Below are 22,817 nucleotides of genomic sequence, written 5' to 3'. Positions count from 1 at the left end.
ACCACCACTGTGGAAATTCAGAAATAAGAGATGGTTTTTACTCTGAGAATATTTCTTCATATTTCACTTCAGAGATTTTCACCAGTTTAGCTGCTTTGTTTTTATTTAAGTTAGTGCTGGACTTCAGTCCTGTTAGCTACAGGTAAGTAAATGAACTAAGTTACAGACTAATTTGCACCAGTTGCTTTAGCAGGGAACTAGAGCTACATAACACAGTGCTAATCCCAGTGGAAGGCCATGTCTCCTTAGAATTGCAGTCCCTCGCTATGAAAACATCAGTTTTCTGCATCCAGAGCGTGATTACAAATGTTACAGGAGTGAGGTAAACAAATTTGTAAAGTCTTTTGACTGTAGGGCATAGGTGCGTTCTCTTATCAGAAGCAATTAAATCACAGAATGATTTGGGTTGGACACAGGAGTTGAGTGCACATAAGGTAATGATACTACAATTGGGTTGAATTTCGTCCTTATTCATTTTTGGTTTTGGTCCTGCTTATTTCAGGAAATCTTGTTTTTAACTAAGAAATTAATCTGAGGCTCTTCCATAGTTACTAAATACCTGAATTACAGAAGTAAAACTGCAGTTTATGCATACATATGGGGTAAGAAAAGAGTCTGAACAAACAATTTAGATCCAGAGATGCTTAAAAAGTAAAGACAGGTGTGATGCAAAAGAATAAGTAAACTTTATTTTGGCCAAACCAATTACAGTTTCAAATGTTCCTAATAGTATTTGTGCATAATATACATACACTTGTGCTTTTTTAAGAAATAATCTGTTACAAAGTATACCAGTACCTTTCAGGGATTCCTGAAGTGAGAGATGTTAATGCAGTTTATAATATTAATATTCTATGTTTTTTACCTTACCCACAGTGTAGGTAGGTGTAGAGCACTTCTGCAGGTTTCAAATGACTTGTTAATGTGTATACTTTGATTAAGGCCCTTTGCTTGTCTGTCACTGTATTGGAAAAAAGAATGTTGTATCAGAGATGCTAGAATTAGAAACTGAACAGAAATAGCATTAGGGATTATTAAGAAAATGGAAACGGTGTCTTTGTTATAGTTGAAGATGGCAGCAAAGGCTGGAAGTAACCCCTTTAATGATTCCTAAACTACACCTAGATACTTTGAAAACAGTTCTGATGAATGTGGGAGTGATACCCTGAGAGAGCTGTAATAATCCAAAACTATGATCAAAACCACTCAATGAATTGTGTTTTGTGTTGAAATGTGCCACCCCATTATATGTGGCTTTGATAGAGGATTGCCGCAATGGCCATTATTTTATATAGTATAGACTTTTTTTTTTCCTGTTTCCTTTCCTAAAAAAAAAAAAAAACAACCGCCAAAAAACCCACCAGCTTGTGTATTTTCAGCTTCAAGTGTCATGGTCATTGGAAACTTCCTTTAGGCTTGTTTGGCTTCATCCTTGAGTTCAGGCTAGGGAAGTGGTGATTCAGTTAGAGCCAGGATTCCCTTTTGACTAACTTACTGTGTAGACTCATAAATCAAAATAGTTTTATGGTTCTTTTACTGTTTTAACTTTTTGTTTTGTCTTATGTCTGTTTCCAGATAACAAAATTTGTGCAAGACAGACACAGAGCAAGAAGGAATCGGCTTAGGAAGGATCAGCTTAAGAAAATTCCTGTACATAAATTTAAGAAAGGCAAGTGAATCATTCTTTGTCTAACTAATTAGACCCCATTGTTTTTAACACCAAAGAACACTCTAAATTGAGGAGGATTTGTATTTTTGGAGATAATTTTGAGTATGCTTGAAATAGCATTTGGAGTGAAAGCACATGAAATACTTGACCCTGTTCTGACTGAAGTAGAAGAGTTTTAACATTTCTGTAACTGAAGTACAACTGATACCACATGCAGACTCCGGCTGAAAATTAAAATGTTGGTTAATATACCACAGAATTGGTCCAGAATTTCCACAAAAATTCCTTGTTGTGCTGTCATTAACAGTGACCACAGCAGTCAGTCACTGATGCATTATTTAGAACTCCCCCCTGAAGGACTGTGCCCAGCTCTGTGATTGTCTGGAAACTGAGACAGTAGTACATAAGTTGCCTGACATAGTAGAGACTGTAAACCAAAACTATCTTGTGGGTATAATTTATCTGATTTTCCAGAGGAGTGGTCTTTTCATTCAATCACCATACTTCTGTCAGGGCAAGAGAGATTTAAATTTAATGCCAAAATACTTGCTGCTGTGATTCTTTGTAGTGATTCATTTTTATGCAATATCTAATGACAAGGTGAGAAACAAAGCTGTTACTTTATTCAGTGAAATAAAAAAGCTGCTGTAATTCTTTCTCTGTTGTAGTCTATTCCTTAGAAGTAGAAAAAAAAATCTGCAACTTAATTTTGGGGTTTTTACATGTGCTGTCATTTTACCATCATTGTTCATTCATAGAAGCTATTGCAAGGCATGAGAGGAAAAGGTGGGAAAAGTACTTACTTGAAACAATTACCACATAACACATGTCAAGAAAGAGTATATTTTCTGAGGCACAAAGACCATGTTAGGGGATATGCCTGGATTCAAGGATAGAATGGCTTACTGTTCTTTGCCCCTGATAAAGCCAACTTGTATTATTCATGACGTCGCTCTCACTGTGCAAAGCAGATGTTCAATTTGAGCAATACCGTGTTTGTGGAATGTTAGTCAGCCTCAAAGGAAAAGAAAAAGTAAAGTGTTTTCTTCTGCAGGGTTGACTGAACCTTGCGACAATGCTATGGATTTAAAATTAGCCCTGAAAAATTATCATAAGCCAGTAAAGCTAACCTTAATTGTGTTTCCTCTTCTTGAGTCCTTGTGACATCAAATTAGAATAAAAATAAGCAGTAAATTATGTTCTACCTTATCTTGAAATTCATAAGAAAAAAGTTACTTCAAGAAGGTCAGTTAATGTCTTACTATAGATGCATACAATCAACTGAAAATCTCAAGAATTACATGACTAAGTAGCCAGTATATGAACCTATCTTATTGCTCATTTCCTTACTCTCCTTCCTCTTTGCTTTTGCTGACTTACACCATATGAGTTGTTTGGAGCTCTGTCAGTCACTGGAAAGCAATCTGGCTGTAAATCTCTAGGTAGCCTCTGCATTCAGTGGCTTATGAAAAACAGAACAAAAGCTTATTTGTTCAACTAGGATTTCAGTTTCTTTAAGCAAATGATCAGTTTGGTTCTACTGCTGTGAAATTAATCTTTTACATTACTTTAAGTCCTTTTACTAAAAGGACAGAATTTGACCTAGTACTTACAGTATATTGTCTTTAGTGATTATAATGAAAATGCATCCCTTCATGTTTCTTTGTGAAACACATGCTTTCTCAGGACATTATTGCACAGTCCATTTACTTCAGATCTCTTGATGTTACATCCAAACGATCTTAACCTTTTGTTTTGGAAAGATAGGTGAAACTAACTCCTGTGGACTATAATCCTGTTTTCAGGAATGCTGGATTTTCTTTTTGTCTCCAGTGTATTCTTAAAAATCCATTAGTATTGAAATGTTAGTCAACTACTGAAGCCAAGACACCGTAGATACTATTTCTTGGTTTTTGCCTTGTTTTTTGTATCATGAACTGCATCCGAAATGGTTTCGCTGTAAAAGGTTTTTAAGGGAAAGTTCACTGTAGTGGTTGTCTAGAATTTTATGGGTTGACAGGCAAATGATGATGTAATGAAGATGCTTGTTCTGTATGGGGGATTGCACCCTGACATAACTGGAGTTGTTAACACAGAAAATACATGAATAATCTCTGATTTAAGTCAAATACCACCATAACACATGGAAATTTTTTTACTGATTTCAATAGGCTTTAGATCAGACGCTTAGTATTTCTGTAATGAGTAGCAGATGCAGAAACAGAAAGATGTGGCATTGACTATCTTTGCAAAGTCTGAATCAAGAAGCCTTGCCTTTGGATAATTCCACAGAATGCAATGTACTCTCTATTTTCCAGGCTGGTGGATTTTTTTGGATTGTTGTGTTGTGGTTCCTTACAAATGGATTACAGTTGGGTCATGCAAAAGTCAGTGGAGGTTTATATCTTTTGTATGAATGACTTTATAACAAAGTGAACACAGCAAAAAAAGACGTCCATTTAATGTGCCTGTAATTTGATCTTTGACATATCTGAATATTCAGAAGAATTACAGCTTAGATGTGAATTGGTAGTTACGGTAGAATTTGTTTTTTAGAAATGCATAATGTTATTTCCACATTAGCTTAATGTGGAATCTAGCAAAGACTAAAAAGATTTGTAGATTTTAGCGTCAATGAAATTCCAGTGTAACCTCTCACTCCCATAGAAAAGAAAATATTGTAAATTTAGTGAAGATGGAATGCTGCAAAAGGAACAAATGTGTGGGCATATGATTAAGAAATTAAAAATGAGCAGAGCAATTTTTTTCTACATCGAGTGTCGAAAACTTAAGATTGCGAGTGGTTAGATATGTGATAAAGAATCCAGAATTTGGGAGTTGCTACAGCCACAAGACTTCTAAAAATGGAGCTGTTAGGTGAAAAAAGAGTTTTACTTTAGCAATCAGCTTTGAAATGCTTCATACACACATGAATAAAGCCCCAATATATGGAGCAAATAATAAGCTGTAAGAGTACATTTCATTTTGAGTAAATACATATTTTTATGTATTGAATTTTTATGTACTTATCTTTATATGCAGACTGATAATACATGATTGAGAATAGTGGGGAATAGAGGCATCTCAAGGCTTTCTAAAAATCTGCTCCAGAGTAAGTGCAGTTCTGCCATTTACTGCGTATTCCTAAATTATTTTTTTTTCCCCTGCAAATGGGAGTATAACTGATCATTACTGACCCTTCTGCTTAAATGCACAGTACACTTAATGTCTAATAGAGAAAACAAGTCATAAGGTCTGCTGGTCTTGGTGGTTTTGTTCTTGCGTTTTTCATTGTTCACAAGTGCACGTATATGTGGATGGCTAATTCTTTCTTTCTGAAAATACTTTACTTGTATGTGCCAAGTGGGTAGAAGATAATACTAAAGACTTTTCATACACAGTTCATTTAAGTAAGATACTGTTGTGGTTTAAGCCCAGCTGGTAACTCAGAACCATGCAGCTGTTTGCTCACTCCCCCACCTTCCCACCTCTGACCTGCTCCCAGAGGGATGGGGAGGAGAATCGAAAGAATGTAACTCCCACCGGTTGACTCCCACAGGTTGAGATAAGAACAGTCCAGTAACTAAGGTATAACACAAAACCACTACTGCTACCACCAATAATAATAATGATAAGGGAAATAACAAGGGGTGAGAATGCAACCGCTCACCACCCACCGGCAAATACCCAGCCTGACCCAAGAAGTGATCTGACCTTCTGGGTAACTTGTAGCAGTTTCCACACTTTTTCCCAATTTTTTGTGATTCTGAGTCAGCTTCTAAAGTACAGGAATGGGTATTTCAGAAAAAGTTGTCTGCAAATCGTTCCTTTTAGAAATTAAATCTGTTCTTCGAGGGGCATGTTGTCATGAAGGATCAGCATTACTAGAAAGTTTATCTGTATTTACATGGCCCAGAAATGGATGTGATGCTTTACCATTGTGTCATTTTTTTCTGAATGTGCTGATGTTCATTTGCGTGGGGATGTCTTGGAGAGAGAAGCCTACTCAAGAGCAATGTGCTATCATTTTTCTGGTATTTCTCATACATGTTGAATGACTGGGGGGGGGGGGGGGGGGATAAAAAGACAAGTATTATTTGAATGTGGTTTTTTTTTTTAATTTTCATTTTCTGTGAGCTGATACCCGTGACAGTACTGACTGATGTTTAACATTCATTTCTGGATTGAACATAATGATAATGTGCTGATTATAAATGACCCATAAACGTGGTTTGACTACTAGGAACAACAGAGAGAAGGAATGTCGTAGCAAAAGAGGAAGCAATTTTCTTGTAAAAGTTATAGCTGAAGTACTTCACTGTGTTACATTAGACAAAAACTCGTATGTCAGTGATCTAGGTCTGGCAGTAATGGGCTCTACTTAATCACTCTGACTTTTCCTACCTGCCCATGAAGTGGTTTTTGTTTGTTTCTCTCCTGCTTTCCCTTTATCTTCTCCTGTTGTATAGGAACTATCAGGAAAACTGATTATAGTGTCCACTGTGCTTATTTTGAAATGCCAGATTTTCGCAGTGTTGTTTTCCAGTTGTGGTCATCTGCTCTGCATGTTGAATACTATATATTAACAAAAGTAACATGAACCACATTTTACAGCTTCTATGCTACCACAGAAGCCCTTGGAATTTATCTTTGGGGAAACAGATGAGCATTCAGTTTTAATAATGGATTTCTGATATTTGGAAAATAGACCTATGAACTAGGAGGTCCTGAGTTGCAACATATACTCTGATGTTTTGCATGCTAAGATAAAAAAACCTCCATCCACTTTCTTTCATATCCTTATAAACTGAGAGTTGGCATGTTTACTACTTTGCAGTGCTCTAGTGGAAGCTGAATACTTAATGTTACAATGCTCTCTCAATACAATTTTTTTTTGCATTAATTCCTTTTATTTCTAGTTTAAAAATGTTTTTAATTAAAGCAGTGTAATTACTGCATATGTACTAATCTCCGTAATTTACCTTTGCCAATAGTGAAGCACGTTACAGATGTGCTCCTTCACTTATCTTTGCAGTCTTGCTTCCATACTTTCTTCCCTGTCAAACCACTAGCTTTAGCAAACCTGTAATTTAAGTAATTTGCTGTGTCTTTGTTAATTGTACCCATGCCACTGGCTGGTTTATGTAGCGTGATTTAGTGAGAAGCCAAGCATTAGGTAACACAAGACCTTACTGCATGAGAGATCAGTCTGTTATTACATAGGTGTGAATAGTTCTTAGCATCTATCTTAACACCCACAAATAAAGAAATCCTTTTAAAAATGTGAAGAAGTTGCCTTTTAAGGACATCTTACGTGCCTTGGTTTTGTATCTGCTATATAATTGAGTACTGTTTGAAATGTTTTGTTGGTTTTATACCTTTGGATATATGAAAGTTATAAGTTTTTGTTCTGTTTTAAAGTGGAAGTATTAGGCACAGGCAAAATACAGATTCAGTATAAATTTTGTCATGGCAATCATAAAACAGAAACAGTCAAGTGTATCCAGTATTTTGGTAAAATGAGAGGGCTCATTTTGCATTCCTTTGCTTATTAGGGGAGTTGAGGTTGTACAAGGAATACAAGAGCAAGCCTTATGAGTGAGGCAAGAAAACAGTTGTATGCAACTAGGCCTCCCTTACTGCCTTCCAAATATAGACCTAGTACCACAATGGAGAGCCCTTCACATGCTTTATGGTTTTTCCTGCTTTCGTCTTTAATAGATGTCAATTTTGTTTGTAGTACTTTTGAATGATCGAAATCTTTGTGGGGAAGAAAAAAATAATAATTTTGGCACAAGAGCAACATGTGACAGTCGTGATCCTGCATAAGATCCTATTCCATGTCTTCCACCCTATAGAAGACAAATTCCAGATGAACAACACCATGTATTGTCTGTATTTTTTTTTTAAATTGACAGCACCTTTAGAAAAGCCCAGGACAGAACATGTTTTATACTGAAAATTTTTAAATCTACAGAAGCACCTGGTACCAATGCAGCTAAACACAAACTCAGATAAATAAAAACAGCCGTATTGTTAATGAGCTGGCTCAGTTCTTAGAATCATAGAATGGCTAGGGTTGGAAAGGACCTTAAGATCATCTAGTTCCCACCCCCCGCCATGGGCAGGGACACCTCAAACTGAAGCACGTCACCCGAGATTCTGTCCAACCTGACCTTGAACACCGCCAGGAATAGAGCATTCACAACTTCCCTGGGCAACCCAAGGAAGCTCACTTTCATTAAAATTGTCTGCAAAAGAAAGCTTGCAGAAATCCTGAATTGAAGCAGAGGAGTGCTTCCCTTGGTCTGATAATGTGGAGTATAAGGCATGTCCTTATTTAAAAGCTAAGGGTACAGTTATTTCTGTGTGGATATATGAATACTATTAGGCTACTACTCTAATTCTTTGGTATGTGTTTTTAATTCTTATTATGAGAAGTATTTAAACATGAGCAAGACTGATGTGAGTTAAAGATTGTTTACAGATTAAACTGGAAAAACTGTTATGCTGCATTTGACTGACAGTGTCCTGCATTTTGGAATTAGTATTTTTATGTTGGGTTTTATTTGAGTTTTTTACATTTGCAAAGAAAGTTTATTTTTCTCAGTGAAATATATTGCTACACAGTTAATGAAAAATCCTGGTCAAGTAGCTTTTTAGAACTTTAAGTTTTGAATTTAACTTTTTTGCTTTATTAATGATCTTATTATGAACACATGAGCAGAAAAATAGTACATCTTTCCTCATCTGTCGCTGAACAATTTAATTTTGCTGATCCTCTTTCCCTGAAAACTGATTTTTCATGTAATACTTGAAATTTGAGCTGACAATGGCTATTCATCTTCTGTGCCTTTAGTGTTACTTCTGTTAGCTTTCCGCAGCTTTCTTGGAAAGCTCAGCTCCTTTGATGCTGACGTAGAGCTCTTAGTTTTCCTACTCTGATATACTTGGTCTCCTTACTTGTACTAAACAGATACAGAGCCATGCTGAGTTGCATTATGAAAACTGACTCTAAATACCTAATAGTTAATTTTGCCATCTGTAGAAAAGCATTAGATTTAGCAGGATGGTATCAACATGAATTTTGAGCTGAATTTCTGGAAATTCTCTCCTGCCATGCAGTTTCATCACAGGCTTTTGTGTTGAAAGGACATCTCTTCCAAGTAATGCAAAATCTGCCGGTTTCCTTCAACTGCAGTCCTTCCTGATAACGTAGAGTAAGCTCATGACCCAAGTGTGGGCCTGCTATAGCTATGCACTACTGAAGTCTGCTCCATTATTTCTACTTTTTCCCCAAAACAGCACTTTGACAACTTGGCTATTGTGTATCGCACAAATTTCTTTGAACAAGCCTGGAGTGTGAACTGCAATGTCAGTCTCGTGTATGTAATCTGGAAAGTGCTTTGGGAAGTAATATAGGATTCGGTATTAAAAAAATCTGTAAATTTGTGCTAAACTCTGGTGTGTCACAGGTTACTGTGGGTGATATGTGTATGTTGAAAGGTGAACTAAGTATGTGAAGACATTCTTTTGGCTATTAACTCTAGCCCTAGCACGTGTCAGTCTTATGCATTTAAATCTGACGTTTCCAATGTCAAGCCTTGGAGTGATGTGCAGCAATGAAGTTCTAGTGCAGCATATAGTCAGGAAAAGACGACAGAAGTTTACTGGGAAAGGATTAAGGTGATGCTGCGGGGCATGGGAGTAGAGAATAGAGTTGTGAGGATAACTGATGAGGTAACACTTGTGGGATGTATGTGGCTCAGGTTAGGTGGATTTTTTAAGGAATTGGATGGAAATGGGGAAGGATGCCCTGAGGGGCACTGGGAATGAGATACAGCATCTCAGCCCTTCTTTTTACCTTGAGGTGACAAGATCGTGGGGACCTCATTTCTCTCATGGGGGTTGCTGCCTTGCTGTATGCCTTCTCCCTTTGGTATTTTAGTATATGAGATGGTGAACCTTTTCTGCACATGCTCTTTCTCGTGGGACCTACACCTCCTTATTTCCCTAGCTCCTCTGTGAAACGTAAACTGCTGCGCAGTGGAACGTTAGGAAGCAGCTGTGAAGATGGTACAGATTGGGAACAGGCAAACTTGGTCTAGGGTTCCTGTTATGAATACTTAGTCAAAATATCAAAATATGCAGGGAGTGACATAGTTCATTGGCATATCTGGGGTGTCCTCCTTTGGACAGTCTTTTTTTTCCTGTCCAGTCTTTTATCACTGGTGCCTTTGCTTTCCTATCACAAGGCATATAACCAGGATGCAGGCATATTAGCACCACATGTTGAGCAGATGACTGCCCTTGTGATAGGATGTGCAAATACACATTGGATCACTTGACCATGTAGCTATCATTCCCTTAACCTGTTAGTCAATTGGTAGAAAAGCTTGCAGTTTAGCCTGCTGGCACGTGTACTTCTATCCCTGTGACAGGGAAGGCTTAACAGAGGGAGAGGTGGGCTGAACCAGGCAGATTTTTTTCCTGGTACATTGTAGTTTAGACATCTAAACAACGCTTCATGGTTGGGAGGGTGCAGCCCTCCCAGGCAGCTGCTTGTGAAGAGACAGTGCAGTATTGGGCAGTGCTAAGACAGTAAGGTTCATTTGTTTAAATGAAGTGCTAATGGCATAATAGAAATACCATCTGGAAATAGTGAGTTGCAGCAGTGGATGTGTCTTAAGTTGCAAGAGATGTATGAAAGAAGAGTTCACCAACTTTTGCATATGCAGTGGCTTTGAGCACATGGCCAGAACTTTTCCAGCCTTGACAGAGCTGTACAGATACTCAGCCCAGCTCATGTCAAAGCAGGGGGTCATTAACAAACAGTGACAGTGAGCCTTTCACTGCTTAAGTCCCTCTCAGGGTTTGATCGGATAAGTATTCACAATATGTACCTGAAATATGGCTCCTTATAAATGTAGCTACCTCTTTATTTTAAAATATGTACTTTGCACTACTCACCTTTAATAATACAGCCTAGTAACTGTCAGTCTTAGACAGGAATTGGGGGATCTAGGCTTATTTCTCTCCATTGTCTTCTTTCTTTTCACTTCCAACCTAACAATTCCTGGTCTGATGATAGCTCTTCCCACCTCTCCCCCGCCCCAGCTTCTCTGGGTGATATTGCTCCTCCGTGTTGTTGATAGAGAAAGCTGAATGAATCTCTTTTCAGCCTTCAAATATTTCTATAAAAAATATCTGGCTATTTTATTTTACTCTTCTTGCATGATAGTTTCTCTGTTATGTGATCATAATATTATTTCTTTGTTTCTGTTTGAATTAATCTTTTGAGGATACAGGTGGCTACATTACAGACTCCTGAACAGTACTTAATGCTTCTGGAAAGACTACTCTTTGGTGCTGTCTGCTGTTTCATTTTTGTTCTTCCCCAGTTATATCACACTAGCAACACTGTAGTAATCAACCAGTGCACTCGGTTTCTTCTCAGGTTATTTTTGTTGGTTTTTTTTTTTCATAACTGATTAACTCGAGTTATGAGAAGGGCAAAAGCTTCTGGTGTAACTGCAAACTTCGGAGAGCCAGCATCTTCAGGAAATATGATTGGTAAAAAGGACAGTGTAAAAGCCCTTGATAAAAACGAAACAGGAATTTTTATTAATTTTTTTTAATCTTTTTATAAGAATGAACAAGTATTATAGATGTCGTGCTTCACATAGTTTGAAACATTTATTAACCTGAAGGGAAAGTGAATGAGCTGTAGCTTTAATAAGTAAGGGTAGAAATATAGCAGTCAACTATGTAGTTTCAAAGAACCTGCCCCTTGCATGGACAGGGAAGAGTAGTAGTTTCTTCAGCCTGGGAAGCTCAGTAAGAGGACCTGTATGCACGTGTTTGCCAAGGTCTGTTGCAAATCTGTTAAACTGATTCTCAATTATGTGCTGCAGGAGATGAATACGATGTATGTGCCATTTGCCTGGATGAGTATGAGGATGGAGACAAGCTCAGAATCCTTCCATGTTCTCATGGTAAGCAGCTGTATGTTAGGTTTGGCATTTGTATTAAAACAGCTCTCTAAAACACCATGTCTAAACCCCACAGTGAACTTGTTTATTGATATATAAAATTTATTTTTGCTAATATGCAGGAGTGTATGTACAAATTGGGAAAAGAACAAACTTTTTTTGTCTTTTTAAATAGAGAAAAAGCTCGCATTCCCACTTCTGTGTTTTAATTTGGATGTACACATGGAAGAACATCTGGGTTTAACACTGTACTCTAAATGTCTGTTATTTAATGGGAAAACACATTCCAGAGTTACTTTTTAAATTTAAAAAAAGTAGGCTTTTGCTTTCTCCAAGGCAGTTAAACCATAAAAACATAATTCAGCTATTAGTGACAAAGACATTGGACAAGGTGATGTAGTCTGTCCTGTAGCCTGAAGCTGTATACACTACTGCCTTGGCTGCACTTGGAAGTCAGTGTTGTCAGTGCAAAAATGAGCAGAACATTTATACTGTGACAAGTAAAATACCGTACTGTGTGAACAGTCTTTCTGAAATACAGCCCACTGCAAAAGGTGCATCTAGTAGTCATGTACGTGTCTATCCACAAGACAAGACTGCTTGTAAGTGCATACAAATACAAGAAGCATTTAAGAGCTTCTGTCTAGAAGTCTCTAAGAGGCCTGGGCCCAAGAGCAGCTCTAATTCTTTTGTATTTTTAATTTTTTTTTTAAACCTGTGTCCACTCTATCACAATAGATTCATCCTTCCTAGCTTGAGACCCCTCTCTGCCTCTGAGTCCATTAACTGTATTACAGCCATTTTGGCTGGATGCAGTTTTACCCAGAATTTTCCTCATTAGATTCCTGCTCTGATCAAGCACTGCAACAGCAAATACCACATCACTAAGAGACGTAAAAAAAGAGGCAACTGATGTTACAGCCTCACATCCACAGTCAACACAGCAGGTGACAGACTAAGAACTTTGTGGGTCCCAATCATAAAAGTTTCAAAACAGGCTGACAAAGAGTTCTCAGAAGAGAAAGAACAGATCCATAGCATCTGTCTCAGCTAGGGACTGCAAAGTTAATGAAACCCAATCACTAATATCAAAGATTGCTGACAAAAAAAACCCACTACAGTAAGTTTTCATGGAGAGCATGCTACTCGCAGGTTTCAATGTGTACTAAACACAGTATGCTCTTTGCCAGATACAAGTCTCTGTTAATAACCAGAGCTTAGTTTTTAATACCCTAAGAGACACTTTCAAGTTTTAGTTTTTTTTTTTAAACCAGGCCAGTCTAGTCACAGTGCCAACTGTAGAACTGATTTATTATTGGCAAAATCACATGGTAATTTTATTTAATAACAAGGTGCTTCAGTACACATCAGTGGAAGTTAAAGGCACTATGAGGAGAATGATGGTGGGCATGTTTGCTGCAAGATAGGTACAGATGGGTATAGATCCTCAAGAAGCTTTTAAAGGTTATTTTGTCAAACATGGCCCATTGCAGAATTGCTCTCGGATTGGTTCAGTAGAGGAAATAAGTATTCATTTCATATATCTGCATGGCCAAGCTCATCACCTGTTAGGTGTTTTGTACAGAAGGATAGGCAGTCTACATGCCAACAAACTTGCCACTAAAATTCTTGGAGTTAAAGTCTAAAATTCTCATGTGTTACTAAGCATAAATACAATTGAGCAGGTTTCCTTGTCCTTTTCACTTAGTTAATGATGGACTTGTGTTTTGTTTTTTAACAGCATATCACTGCAAGTGTGTGGACCCGTGGCTGACAAAAACAAAAAAAACATGTCCTGTATGTAAGCAGAAAGTGGTCCCTTCTCAGGGGGACTCTGACTCTGAAACAGACAGTAGTCAAGAAGAGAATGAAGTGTCTGAAAACACTCCCTTGCTTAGACCATTAGCCTCAGTTAGTACTCAGTCATTTGGGGCTCTGTCAGAATCTCATTCCCATCAGAACATGACTGAGTCCTCAGAATATGAGGAAGATGACAATGACAATATTGATAGCAGTGATGCAGAAAATGGAACAAACGAAGAAAGTGTAGTGGTCCAACTGCAGCCCAATGATGAAAGGGAGTACAGAGTGGCAAATACTGTCTGAGACTACTAATGATGAATAGTGTATGAACAAAAGCATTCTGAAGGCTATACTTCACAAACCTTTACATAGGGAATATCTTTTAATCTCTAATCCATTTGGTTTCTTCAATAGGAGCAGCAGTTCATGTAGTAGTACTATGGTTAAATCAGTAGAGATTTATTTCTGACACAGGTATTCAGTCACGCATTCTGTCTTTTCAAAATGAACAGTTTAACTGGACTTCACAATGCTAATAAATAATGTTAATGGTTTGTATCAATAGAAATATCACAGACTCTAAATGTATCTTGTTGAAATGGGGTTTATCTGGAAGTAATTTTTTTTTCCATTTTGTAGCTACAACTGGGTCATACTGATAGCAATATTTATTACATGTATGGTATGTGTTACCCCTTAAGCCCAACAGAACAACGTATTTGCATGTTTGTATAGAGTTTTCCTAAAAACTGTCATCACTTCTGAAAGAAAAATGTAGAACAGATTGATATTCTATATGGTGGTAATATGAAAACAAAGCAGAAGAAATTCCACTTTTCTCTGAAAGCAGATTCCAAACTGTGGAGTTTGCCAAAGTAGCTGAGTTTAAGCAGTTCCATTGAGCAATTCCTAGCATAAGGAAACTTAGAATATATGTTTTGTTTTGAGTAATTCACAAGATAAGATCCACCATAAATAGATTAGCTATCCTTTCCTGCTACTGTGATGTAGTCTGGTTTCCAGTGATGATGGGGGGGGGGAGGGAGAAGAAAAGGGGCTGGCCAAAACAGAGGTTTTGTTCTACATCAGAAAATAATTTAGGTAAGTATTCTATTGATCCTCAACTCATATACCTCTTACTAAAGAGCATTTTATGCTGCATTAGTCTGCTAAACTATGTATATATAAAAAAAAATTCTTTTCGAATACCTGATTTGAAAACAAGTGCTTATAACTGTTTAACAAAACTCAGTACTTACCAGTGTATCATGAAAAAAGTAAATGTTATATAATACCTCTGTAACTATGTAGAAAGCAAAAACACACATATACTCAAAATGCAGAGATTTTTTTTACATGGCCTTGAATAAGGAAAGCTTGAAAGAATGTTAATAAACATGTTTTCCACTTTAAGTATCAAAAGGAATTTATTGAACTTTTGCATTACTTACATTCATGGTGTAGTCTTCTATATTTATTACTAAGGTTAAAGTATTTTTAAAGATCCAGAACATGCAACTATTAAGATTCCTTGGTAAGCAAGCAGCCTACACTTCACTGTGTATCACAGCACAAAGTGCTGGACTGATCAGTACTGTGTGCAGGAGGACCAAGTTAAACAGAAAACCTTCACTGTTGTTCACTTTTAGTCAGAAGTTTTGAGTCTGGGTCTGTACATGTAATTTGTGTGGGGGAGAGGGAAGGAAGATCAGGGTGCTGTTAGTATTTCCTGCCCATCTGCTGACACCTGCAGAGCTAGTCTGTGAGCCTGTGTTCCGGAAGTCAGAAAACACTGAACCCTGGACTGTGGCGAGTACAGGTGAGGGGTTTCCATTTGTTTTTTCTGACCTAACACACCAAGCAGCGACACCCTCCTTGCTTCAGCCTGGCAAAGGAAATCAGTTCTCTGGGACTGGGTAACAGCAGAGAAAGTTTGTTTTGCAGAATGAGACATGGAAAAGGTATAATAACGGAAGAATGACTCATCTTCAAATCACTGCCACTAGCAATCCATGGGGCTGATGACAAATGGTGTATTGTATTTTCACTATGTAAAATTCCACTTTCAGTGTGTGTATGCCTAGTTAAGTCCCAGTGTGAAAACTTACTGAGCTGAAAGATGTTTCTTAAAATGGGTTCCTACTGTTCAGATGTTGTCAGTGCATTCACAATTGTATTTCAGGCACCCCAAAGCTAAGTGGTGCAGTCCTGCTAAAGGAGGATCCATTGCAAAAGGAGGATGATAGGTGTGCAGGACTGCACAGGGCTTGGGTTCAGCAGAAAAAACAGTTACGTGGAACTTTGCAATGTCTGAACCAAAGCATTTCACTGTATTTCTTCTCATAACTTCTTCAAGAAGAATACTAATGCAGATTTATGACCTAGATCATGATTCAGTGCTCAGACCTTTAGCACGGGAAAATAATCCTCAGTATTTTAAATCATCTGTTGATACGGAAATGTGAAATTTATCAATGTTATTCAAGGAATATACTTTGCACAGACCCTAGCAAACTGGGTACACAGACTCCATTCTGCTGTGGAAATGCAACAACAAAAGTATACAGGTGACATACAGACACCTACTCAGGAGAGGGGGATTAATCAGAAGGGAACAGTGTTAATAAGGAATCTGGTGTGTTCTGCTGGTGGCTATTCCTGCCTCGGAGGTGCCATTACAGGTAAACTCCATCTGTGGGCCTACTACAAAAAAAGCTCTGGGGAGTGATCCTCCCCCAAAAAAAGTTCTGCAGTCAGGATGTCAGTTGGATTAAATTGGGTTTAGACAGTTTAGATACAGAGCAAAACAAGGATTGACACACATTTAAGGGAGAAATGAAAGGTCTGCAACCTCTGTACTCTTTACTACCAAATGTAAACTTATTTGGTGCTATGAGCTTTTTCTTGTCTGTTCTAACTTTAACACTAGCAGCTGGAAGGCAAGTTTTGACACCAAACAACTGGAGCACTTGGAGAAGGCAAGACCTTTTGTATACAAAGGTTTTAGGTTAGGTTGGGATCTAGTGGCAAGCAAAGGAGCAGATACAACATTCACACTGAAGATGTAGGGGAGAACAAAGACATTTTAATGGTCATCTCCAGGCCGCAGGGAAGCAGAGTATTAGCTAACCTCCTGTGGTTTGGGCTTTTCTTTCTTTCGCAGCCCCTAAGCTCTCATTGTCTTATTGCATCTCACCAGTGCCGTGTTAGTTCACAGGGCCCACCTTGGGTAGCAGAAGCGCCAAAAGCCAGGCAGAATTGTTTTGGGGTGAGACCTTAACTCTGTCCTTTCTGAGGGGAGCATGTTCTTACCCTGTGGAGAGCTGACCTTGGTTAGACTGCAACATATCCTAATGTGTCAATAACATGGCAAAGATCTCTAGCTTTTGTTCCAGGGGTTGTACATTAGGTACCCATGTGGCAGGGGAAACTCTAAACCTAATCAGATAAACATGGAGTTCTGTGACAAGATATCATCTCACTTAAGGTGATTTACACCAGAGAGGGACTGGCCTTTGACTAAAGAGGTATTATCGTACTATTGCTGACTTACAAAACTCAGAACTGCACCTACATCTAGTATCAGTGTAGTCAGCCATGCAGTGAAGAAGGGCCTCAGTGGATTTCTGTTAGGAGGGGAAAAATTACCAACAGTCGGAGTTTGTTTGGTTGGAATAAATTTATTTCATCTGTCTGTAAACAAGGTGTTTTTAATAGTTATGGCATTTTTTGAAATGCATATTAAATCAGATGAGTTAGACTGTATCCCAGATGTAACAAAGTGCAGGGAAAGAAATGGACAAATCAGCAACAAGAATTCATTTAAATCTGTACATTATCCACAAGGCCCAACAATAGAAGCAAAGACTAGAATGTCCCTACAGTAGTGCCATTCGAAAGAAACCCTCGTAGTCAGTTAAAATCCATCTCACAATAGCAACAGTTCATTTTTTTTTTTTAACAATAGTATGGCACAGAATACATATTAAAAAAATTCATCACAAGACAGCCAAGTCAGTTATTCCAACCAATACCATCTCCCATTTATTCTTTTGTATACAGAGTTCTGCAGTTCTCTTTAAATGGACATACAAGTTAGTACCGTGTCTGAACTGAGAGTTTGGTTACAGACATTTCAGATGACTAGTGCACAAGGCAGTTCACTCCATCATTTCTGCAGCAAGGGTGTGACAGGCCAAATGAAGATTTAGAATTTGAAATGGCATCATTTTGACAGTTTAGCTTTCAAACTACCAACCTTCATCCAAACAGTGGCTTCAGAGCAGCAAAACTCTTTACCAGTGAGTGATCTGGCAGAAAGACTGGAGTCAGTCAGAGCGCCCGGTGTAGCTGAAGGTGGCAGTTTTCCACAATGACATTGTAGTTCCATATTAAAAAAAAACAACCAAAAAAACCCCCCAAAAAACAAACCCCACCAAAAAAAACACCAACCCACCCCATGACCCCCCAAGCTGCAAACTAAAATTGGTCCTATGAAAAACTGAAACCAGACACACTCCAGATGGTTATGTTGGGCTATCTAATGTCCATAATGGCAGCCTTTTACAATTCAACTACAGAACAGGAGCTGGCAAAAAAAAAAAAAAAAAAAAAAAGTGCCTGAGCTATTGCAACGATGGAATGTCTGTGGGGATCTGTTCGGGATGTGGCTTTAAGGTCATGGGAGGAAGTGCGTCTGTACCCTTTCTTCCACAGTTTTGTGATTGCACTTGTTAAGCAGTACAAGCTTCAGACATCATGACAAAAAAATAAAAAGACTTAAGCCTAGAGTGAAGTGCAACAACAAAACTAACAGAACGTTAATAGCTTCTGAGTCGCAACTTGGTTAAACAAACCAGGCACTATAAAAACGGGTGTGAGCAAACAAATGTGGAATAAAAAAATAAAGAGGGACAGAAGTAAAGATATGCATGCACTTTTTTCCTCCCAACCATGCTCTATGAAAGGAAGACTAGTGAGCTGTGTAATTGCTCAAAGTGCTGAAGAGGCATTGATCAAATTAGATTGTACAATCGGCACCTTGTTTAGTGTATTTAAGTTGTTTTAGTCGTCAATATCACACTAACTGCTAAGACAAAGCAAAGCCTACACTTGGCATATTCCCCTCCCAAAAGTTTTTCAAGGTATCATGCATATCATCTTTGTGGTGCAGTAATGGTGCCAGATATGGGACTTGGTTACATACAGTGGTTAACATATAAATGAACAAAGGGTAACTGGAATTATGACATTAGGAAATGGGTAAATAAAAAACACAAACTACCATCTACAGTCTGGTAGCACTGAACACAACTGGGTGGTGATGAAGAGAGTTGCTAGGTGGATGGGGAGAGGCTGCTTAGACGTCAGACCTCCTCAGGTATAAAGCCAGTTCATATGCTTTCTTGTTGAGTGTCCCTCCATGGACACCTTCCTTTCCCATGACTATAACCAATGCTGGAGTACACAAGGAAACAAAACAGAAATGAACAGAATTAAAGGGAAAAAAAAAAAAAAGAAAACACCTTTCCCCACCAACAAAGGGATACAAAGGAGACACAGGTTCATACCCCATCACCCTGCATTGCTAATAAAGTTTCCAGAATGTAAGGTTTAAAGCTCACCGCCAGGAAAGTTTAATAGCAATCTTCCCCTAATACTTAACAGTCTGCCTAGCAACTAGAACCCAGAGTCTCTCAAGTATTTTGCCATTGAGTATGCCTTCTTATTCAATCCGCCTCCATGGACCCCTTCTTTGCCCATTACAAAGACCAAGACTGAAAGAGAAAAGAAAAAAGTTTTAAAAAGAGTGTGTTAGACAAGTAAATAATGCAAGTTTTAGGCAGTGCAATAAACACACTCAAATTCAAGATTTAGTATTTGGCTATAAAGCTAGTTTAACAGGAGTTTTGTAAAAATATAGATGTAGACAGGGCTGGGGGAAGGCATGAGTTATCCTTTGGAATATTATGTGACTACGTAAGTCGTAAGAGTTCACTGCTAAGAAAAATGCAACCAAGTATCTCAAAAAAGCATCACAAGTGCCTCTCCGTTATTGGCACCATCCGCCATCATCCAGCAAGGAAACCCTGGATGCATCTTTAAATTAAAAAAAAAAAATGTTTTTCCCCAGAATTGCAACCTTTGAGCAGAAGCGGGAATATTTTTACATTCTTTTCTGCAGTGGTCACTACTGGTGTGAAAAACAGTAACTGCCTCAATACTAGCAAAAAAGCCATGGGGTCAGAGAGCTAAGACTTTTCACACAACCATGCAACTAGAAAACATGCTTTCTGTGTAAGACAGAACACAAGGAAAATCTCGGTGTTGACCCTCTCTCTGTTCCAGTTGTCTAGCGAACAAGAACATCCAAAGGCTTCTCAAGCCAGTAAACACCACTTGCGAGCTGCCAGCAGATGTCACCAGCAGGTACACAGACACAATAAGCCCTCTGCTTCCACAAGCACAGCAGTTGTTTCCCAAGCTAGGAATACTGTAACTGGAAATACTGCAGTCAGCCTACCTACAGGTGACTGTACATCTCCATAGCAATTCCCTCACAGAAAGCTTAAGACAAACAGTCCTTTGGTATTTCACAACCAGCAGCAGAACCATAACTCTGCTTATTTCACTTCAGTGCTGTAACTTTCTTCCAGTATTTTTGCCAACAGCTTTAGCCTACAGAGAAATTTTGCTCTAGTTTTATTTTTATACTTATAAGCAAAATCTTACCTGCTTCACAGCAAGGCAAAAAATGCTAGGCCAAGTATTTTGAACACAAAGGCCTGCTACTTGTAGCCAGTATTCTGAAGCATGTTTTTACATCCAAATCTAGTGCCTTCCCCATGATAGGTTTCACTAGAAGTGAGGAGCACAAGGAGTTGGTGTACTAGCATAAAGCAAGTTTCAAAATGATATCAAGTTGGATGAGCTTTTAGCTCACAGACTTCAGAGGGCTCAACAGGAATGCAAGAAGAGTTAGTGTAGAACTTGTTAAGAGCCGAGCAGGAGAAATTCACACAAGAACTCACATCTCTGCAGAATAAGCCTTCTGTTCAGAAGTTTACAACATTGAGAATCAGATTCACCTACTGATCATTGCTAGATCCCTACCATAGCTTTAGATACCACGCTACCTTATACTTGGTAGCTTACTTCAAGCTGTAGCTTGCTCTTCCCTGCTTGCCAGGGATCTGGTTAACCGCTTCCTAGCCTAATGCCCACGTGGGAACAGGGACAAGCGTGATAACCAGCCAAAGACCTAGCCAGCCAGCCAGGCCACTGCCATCCACCCTCCTTGCATCACTTCCAAAATTAACCATTAAATACAGGAGCCTGGTTTACTTAACAGCATAAGTCTACGCTCAGGGTCACACTCTTAATTTAGCGAGCTGAGAGTGAAGAAAATCATGCTTACCTCTGCCAGCTCTGCCTACAGCAACATTGTACGTTGGCTCACCACCTTGACTCTTTGTCCTGATGTCCATTGTGCAGTCACCATCAACATACAGGCTATCTCTGATCACAGAGCACTTCTTTGCACCAAGGGTCAGACCGTTGGTGAAAAAACCCTCTCGGTCTTTTCCTACAATCATATCTATTTCTACTGGCTGTCAAAGAAAAAAGTCCAGAGTTAGCAGGGCAGTATTTTATTGTTTTATTTCTATACAGAAAACATCCTGTCTTGTGTTGAGACGATGAGACGGTACATTTCCCCCTGCTCCCACCAGGACGTCTTCCAGAACACAGTGCTTTGTTAGTCACAGTTTGCACTGCCCTGGTCTATTACCACTTTAAGCAGTGGATCCACTGCCCTGGAATACCTCATCCCAAATCTGCAGCGACTCTCGGATCCAAGCTCTCATTAAGGGAGGTGCTTCAGGGTTGAAACTAGCTAAGCACAGGACCCATGTCCTGGCGACGGAACGCACTAACCCTGTGGAACCCAAACGCCTACTGGCACTTATCCCCGAAAGATCGGCTCAAATGCCACCCGCCTGCACCGGCGGGTCAGGAGCTCGGTCCTAGCCACACTGCTGAGGCGCCTCCGCACACTCGGGGCAGCTGGTACACGCGGTGCCCCTACGCGGCACCGCTCCCACCCGCCCGCGGTACCGGTCGGTTCTGTGGCCGCTGTCCACCCCTACGTGAGGGTGGAGAGCACCCGCTCCGGGCGGACAGCGCGGCCGCGGGGGTCGGGCGGCGGCGCGGCCCGGTGAGGCGGGGGGAAGCCGGGGAGGGCCGGGCCCTGCTGCAGAACGGCGGCCTCAAAGTGCAGCGTCACGACGGGCCCTGCCGCCCCAATCACGGCCCAGCACTGCGCGGGCGCCGCCACAGCCGTAGGCCTTGACCGGTCCCGCTCCGCTCCAGCTCCCGAACCGGGACCGGGCCCCTCCACACCTGGGGCGGGGCGCGGCTCTGCCGGCGGGTCGTTCCGGGCAGGCCGCGCTGCAACATGCCGGCAGCCCCGCATGGCCCTTACGTAACGGCGGCACGGGTTCCGCCCGGCCTGGCGGACGGCGGGAGCGGTGCGGATGGGAGCGGAGCGGGGCGGCGGCGGGAGCAGAAGCGAAGGACGGGCAGGGGTGGGGGGATGGGAGGGAGGAATCAATGGCAGTGCGCCATCTTGGCGATGAAAAACATGGAGCCAGCGGCGAGGTGGGCATTCACGAACGCCTCCTACGCCGCGCACGTAAGCCTCGCCGCAGCGCCGGGCCCGGGCGGCCCTACGCAAGCCCCACCGCGCACACCCTGCGCGGCCTCTCCCGCGGCCCCGCCGCATCGACCCGCGGCCCCCCAACCCCGGGAAGGGACCCCGCGCCCGCGGCGCCGCCGCCGGCAGCCACAGACAAAAAGGCAGCGCGGGCTCGCTCGCCAGGCCCGCCGCCGCCTTCCCCCGCCGCCCCGCAAGGTGCCCCCGTCCCTCGTGCGCCGCCGCCTCGCCCCGCCGCTAACGGCCGCGCTCGCTCCCACGGGGCCGGGCTCGCCCTTCCCCGCGCCCTGCCCTGCCTCCCCGCCGCCGCCCTTACCGTGATGCTCTGGAAGATGCCGCCGGCCGTGGCTGCCCAGACGTACTTCGCGTCGCAGTAGCCCACAATGGCGGCCTCCTGGCAGCAGCCATCGCACATCAGGTTGTCCACGTAGCTCTGCCAGCCGGCCATCTTCGCGCGGGCGGCGGTGGGGGCGAGCGGGCGGGCGGCGAGGCGCGGGCCAGGCGGCGGGCGGCGGGGCTGGGCGAGGCGGTCCCGTCCCTCTCCTCTCCCTCCTCACAGCGGAGCGGACCAGAGCGCTGCAGCGGGCGGCGCGGCGCGGCCCAGCCCTCCGCGCTGCCGGCGCCGAGGGGCGGAGGGGAG

At 40.9% G+C, this 22,817-nt stretch overlaps 2 protein-coding genes across 5 annotated transcripts in view; one reads left to right on the top strand and one right to left on the bottom strand.

The window, feature by feature from the left end:
• Window positions 1–14,034, top strand: part of RNF13 (ring finger protein 13) — a 38,672-nt gene extending 24,638 nt beyond the window's left edge. Inside the window, exons 8-10 of the mRNA XM_057421867.1 lie at window positions 1,576–1,669; window positions 11,584–11,664; window positions 13,403–14,034. Coding sequence (XP_057277850.1) covers window positions 1,576–1,669; window positions 11,584–11,664; window positions 13,403–13,767 — 540 coding nt within the window. The 3' untranslated portion in view covers window positions 13,768–14,034. The remainder of the gene's footprint in view (window positions 1–1,575; window positions 1,670–11,583; window positions 11,665–13,402) is intronic.
• A 3,090-nt stretch (window positions 14,035–17,124) lies between these two features.
• On the bottom strand, window positions 17,125–22,803 carry PFN2 (profilin 2). Of its 4 annotated transcripts, none has more exons than XM_057421861.1 (3): window positions 22,494–22,803; window positions 20,882–21,074; window positions 17,125–18,921 (listed from the first exon to the last, which is right to left on the bottom strand). In XM_057421861.1, exons 1-3 carry the CDS (start codon window positions 22,623–22,625, stop codon window positions 18,824–18,826), a joined length of 423 nt encoding a protein of 140 aa, XP_057277844.1. In that variant the 5' UTR covers window positions 22,626–22,803; the 3' UTR covers window positions 17,125–18,823. The 4 variants fall into 4 exon arrangements, with proteins under 4 accessions (XP_057277844.1, XP_057277843.1, XP_057277842.1 ...); XM_057421860.1 differs by having other exon boundaries at window positions 17,125–19,241; window positions 22,494–22,797; XM_057421859.1 differs by lacking the exon at window positions 22,494–22,803 and adding an exon at window positions 21,816–22,255.
• Between the last annotated feature and the right edge of the window lie 14 nt (window positions 22,804–22,817).

The sequence above is a fragment of the Pezoporus wallicus genome, unplaced genomic scaffold (assembly GCF_028554395.1).
Source record: "Pezoporus wallicus isolate ANWC-B61680 ecotype Strahan unplaced genomic scaffold, APGP_CSIRO_Pwel_v1 scaffold_7402, whole genome shotgun sequence".
Classification (NCBI taxonomy): Eukaryota; Metazoa; Chordata; class Aves; order Psittaciformes; family Psittacidae; genus Pezoporus; species Pezoporus wallicus.
This window is presented reverse-complemented; position numbering and strand designations above follow the sequence as displayed.

Coding starts and splice junctions, on each gene's coding strand:
- PFN2 (XM_057421859.1), bottom strand. CDS start 22,130: ATGCCCACCTCGCCGCTGGCTCCATGTTTTTCATCGCCAAGATGGCGC. Junction 21,075..21,815: donor GCTGGAGCGGAGCGGGACCG/GTCAAGGCCTAC, acceptor TTTCTTTGACAG/CCAGTAGAAATAGATATGAT. Junction 18,922..20,881: donor TGTAGGCAGAGCTGGCAGAG/GTAAGCATGATT, acceptor TGTGTACTCCAG/CATTGGTTATAGTCATGGGA.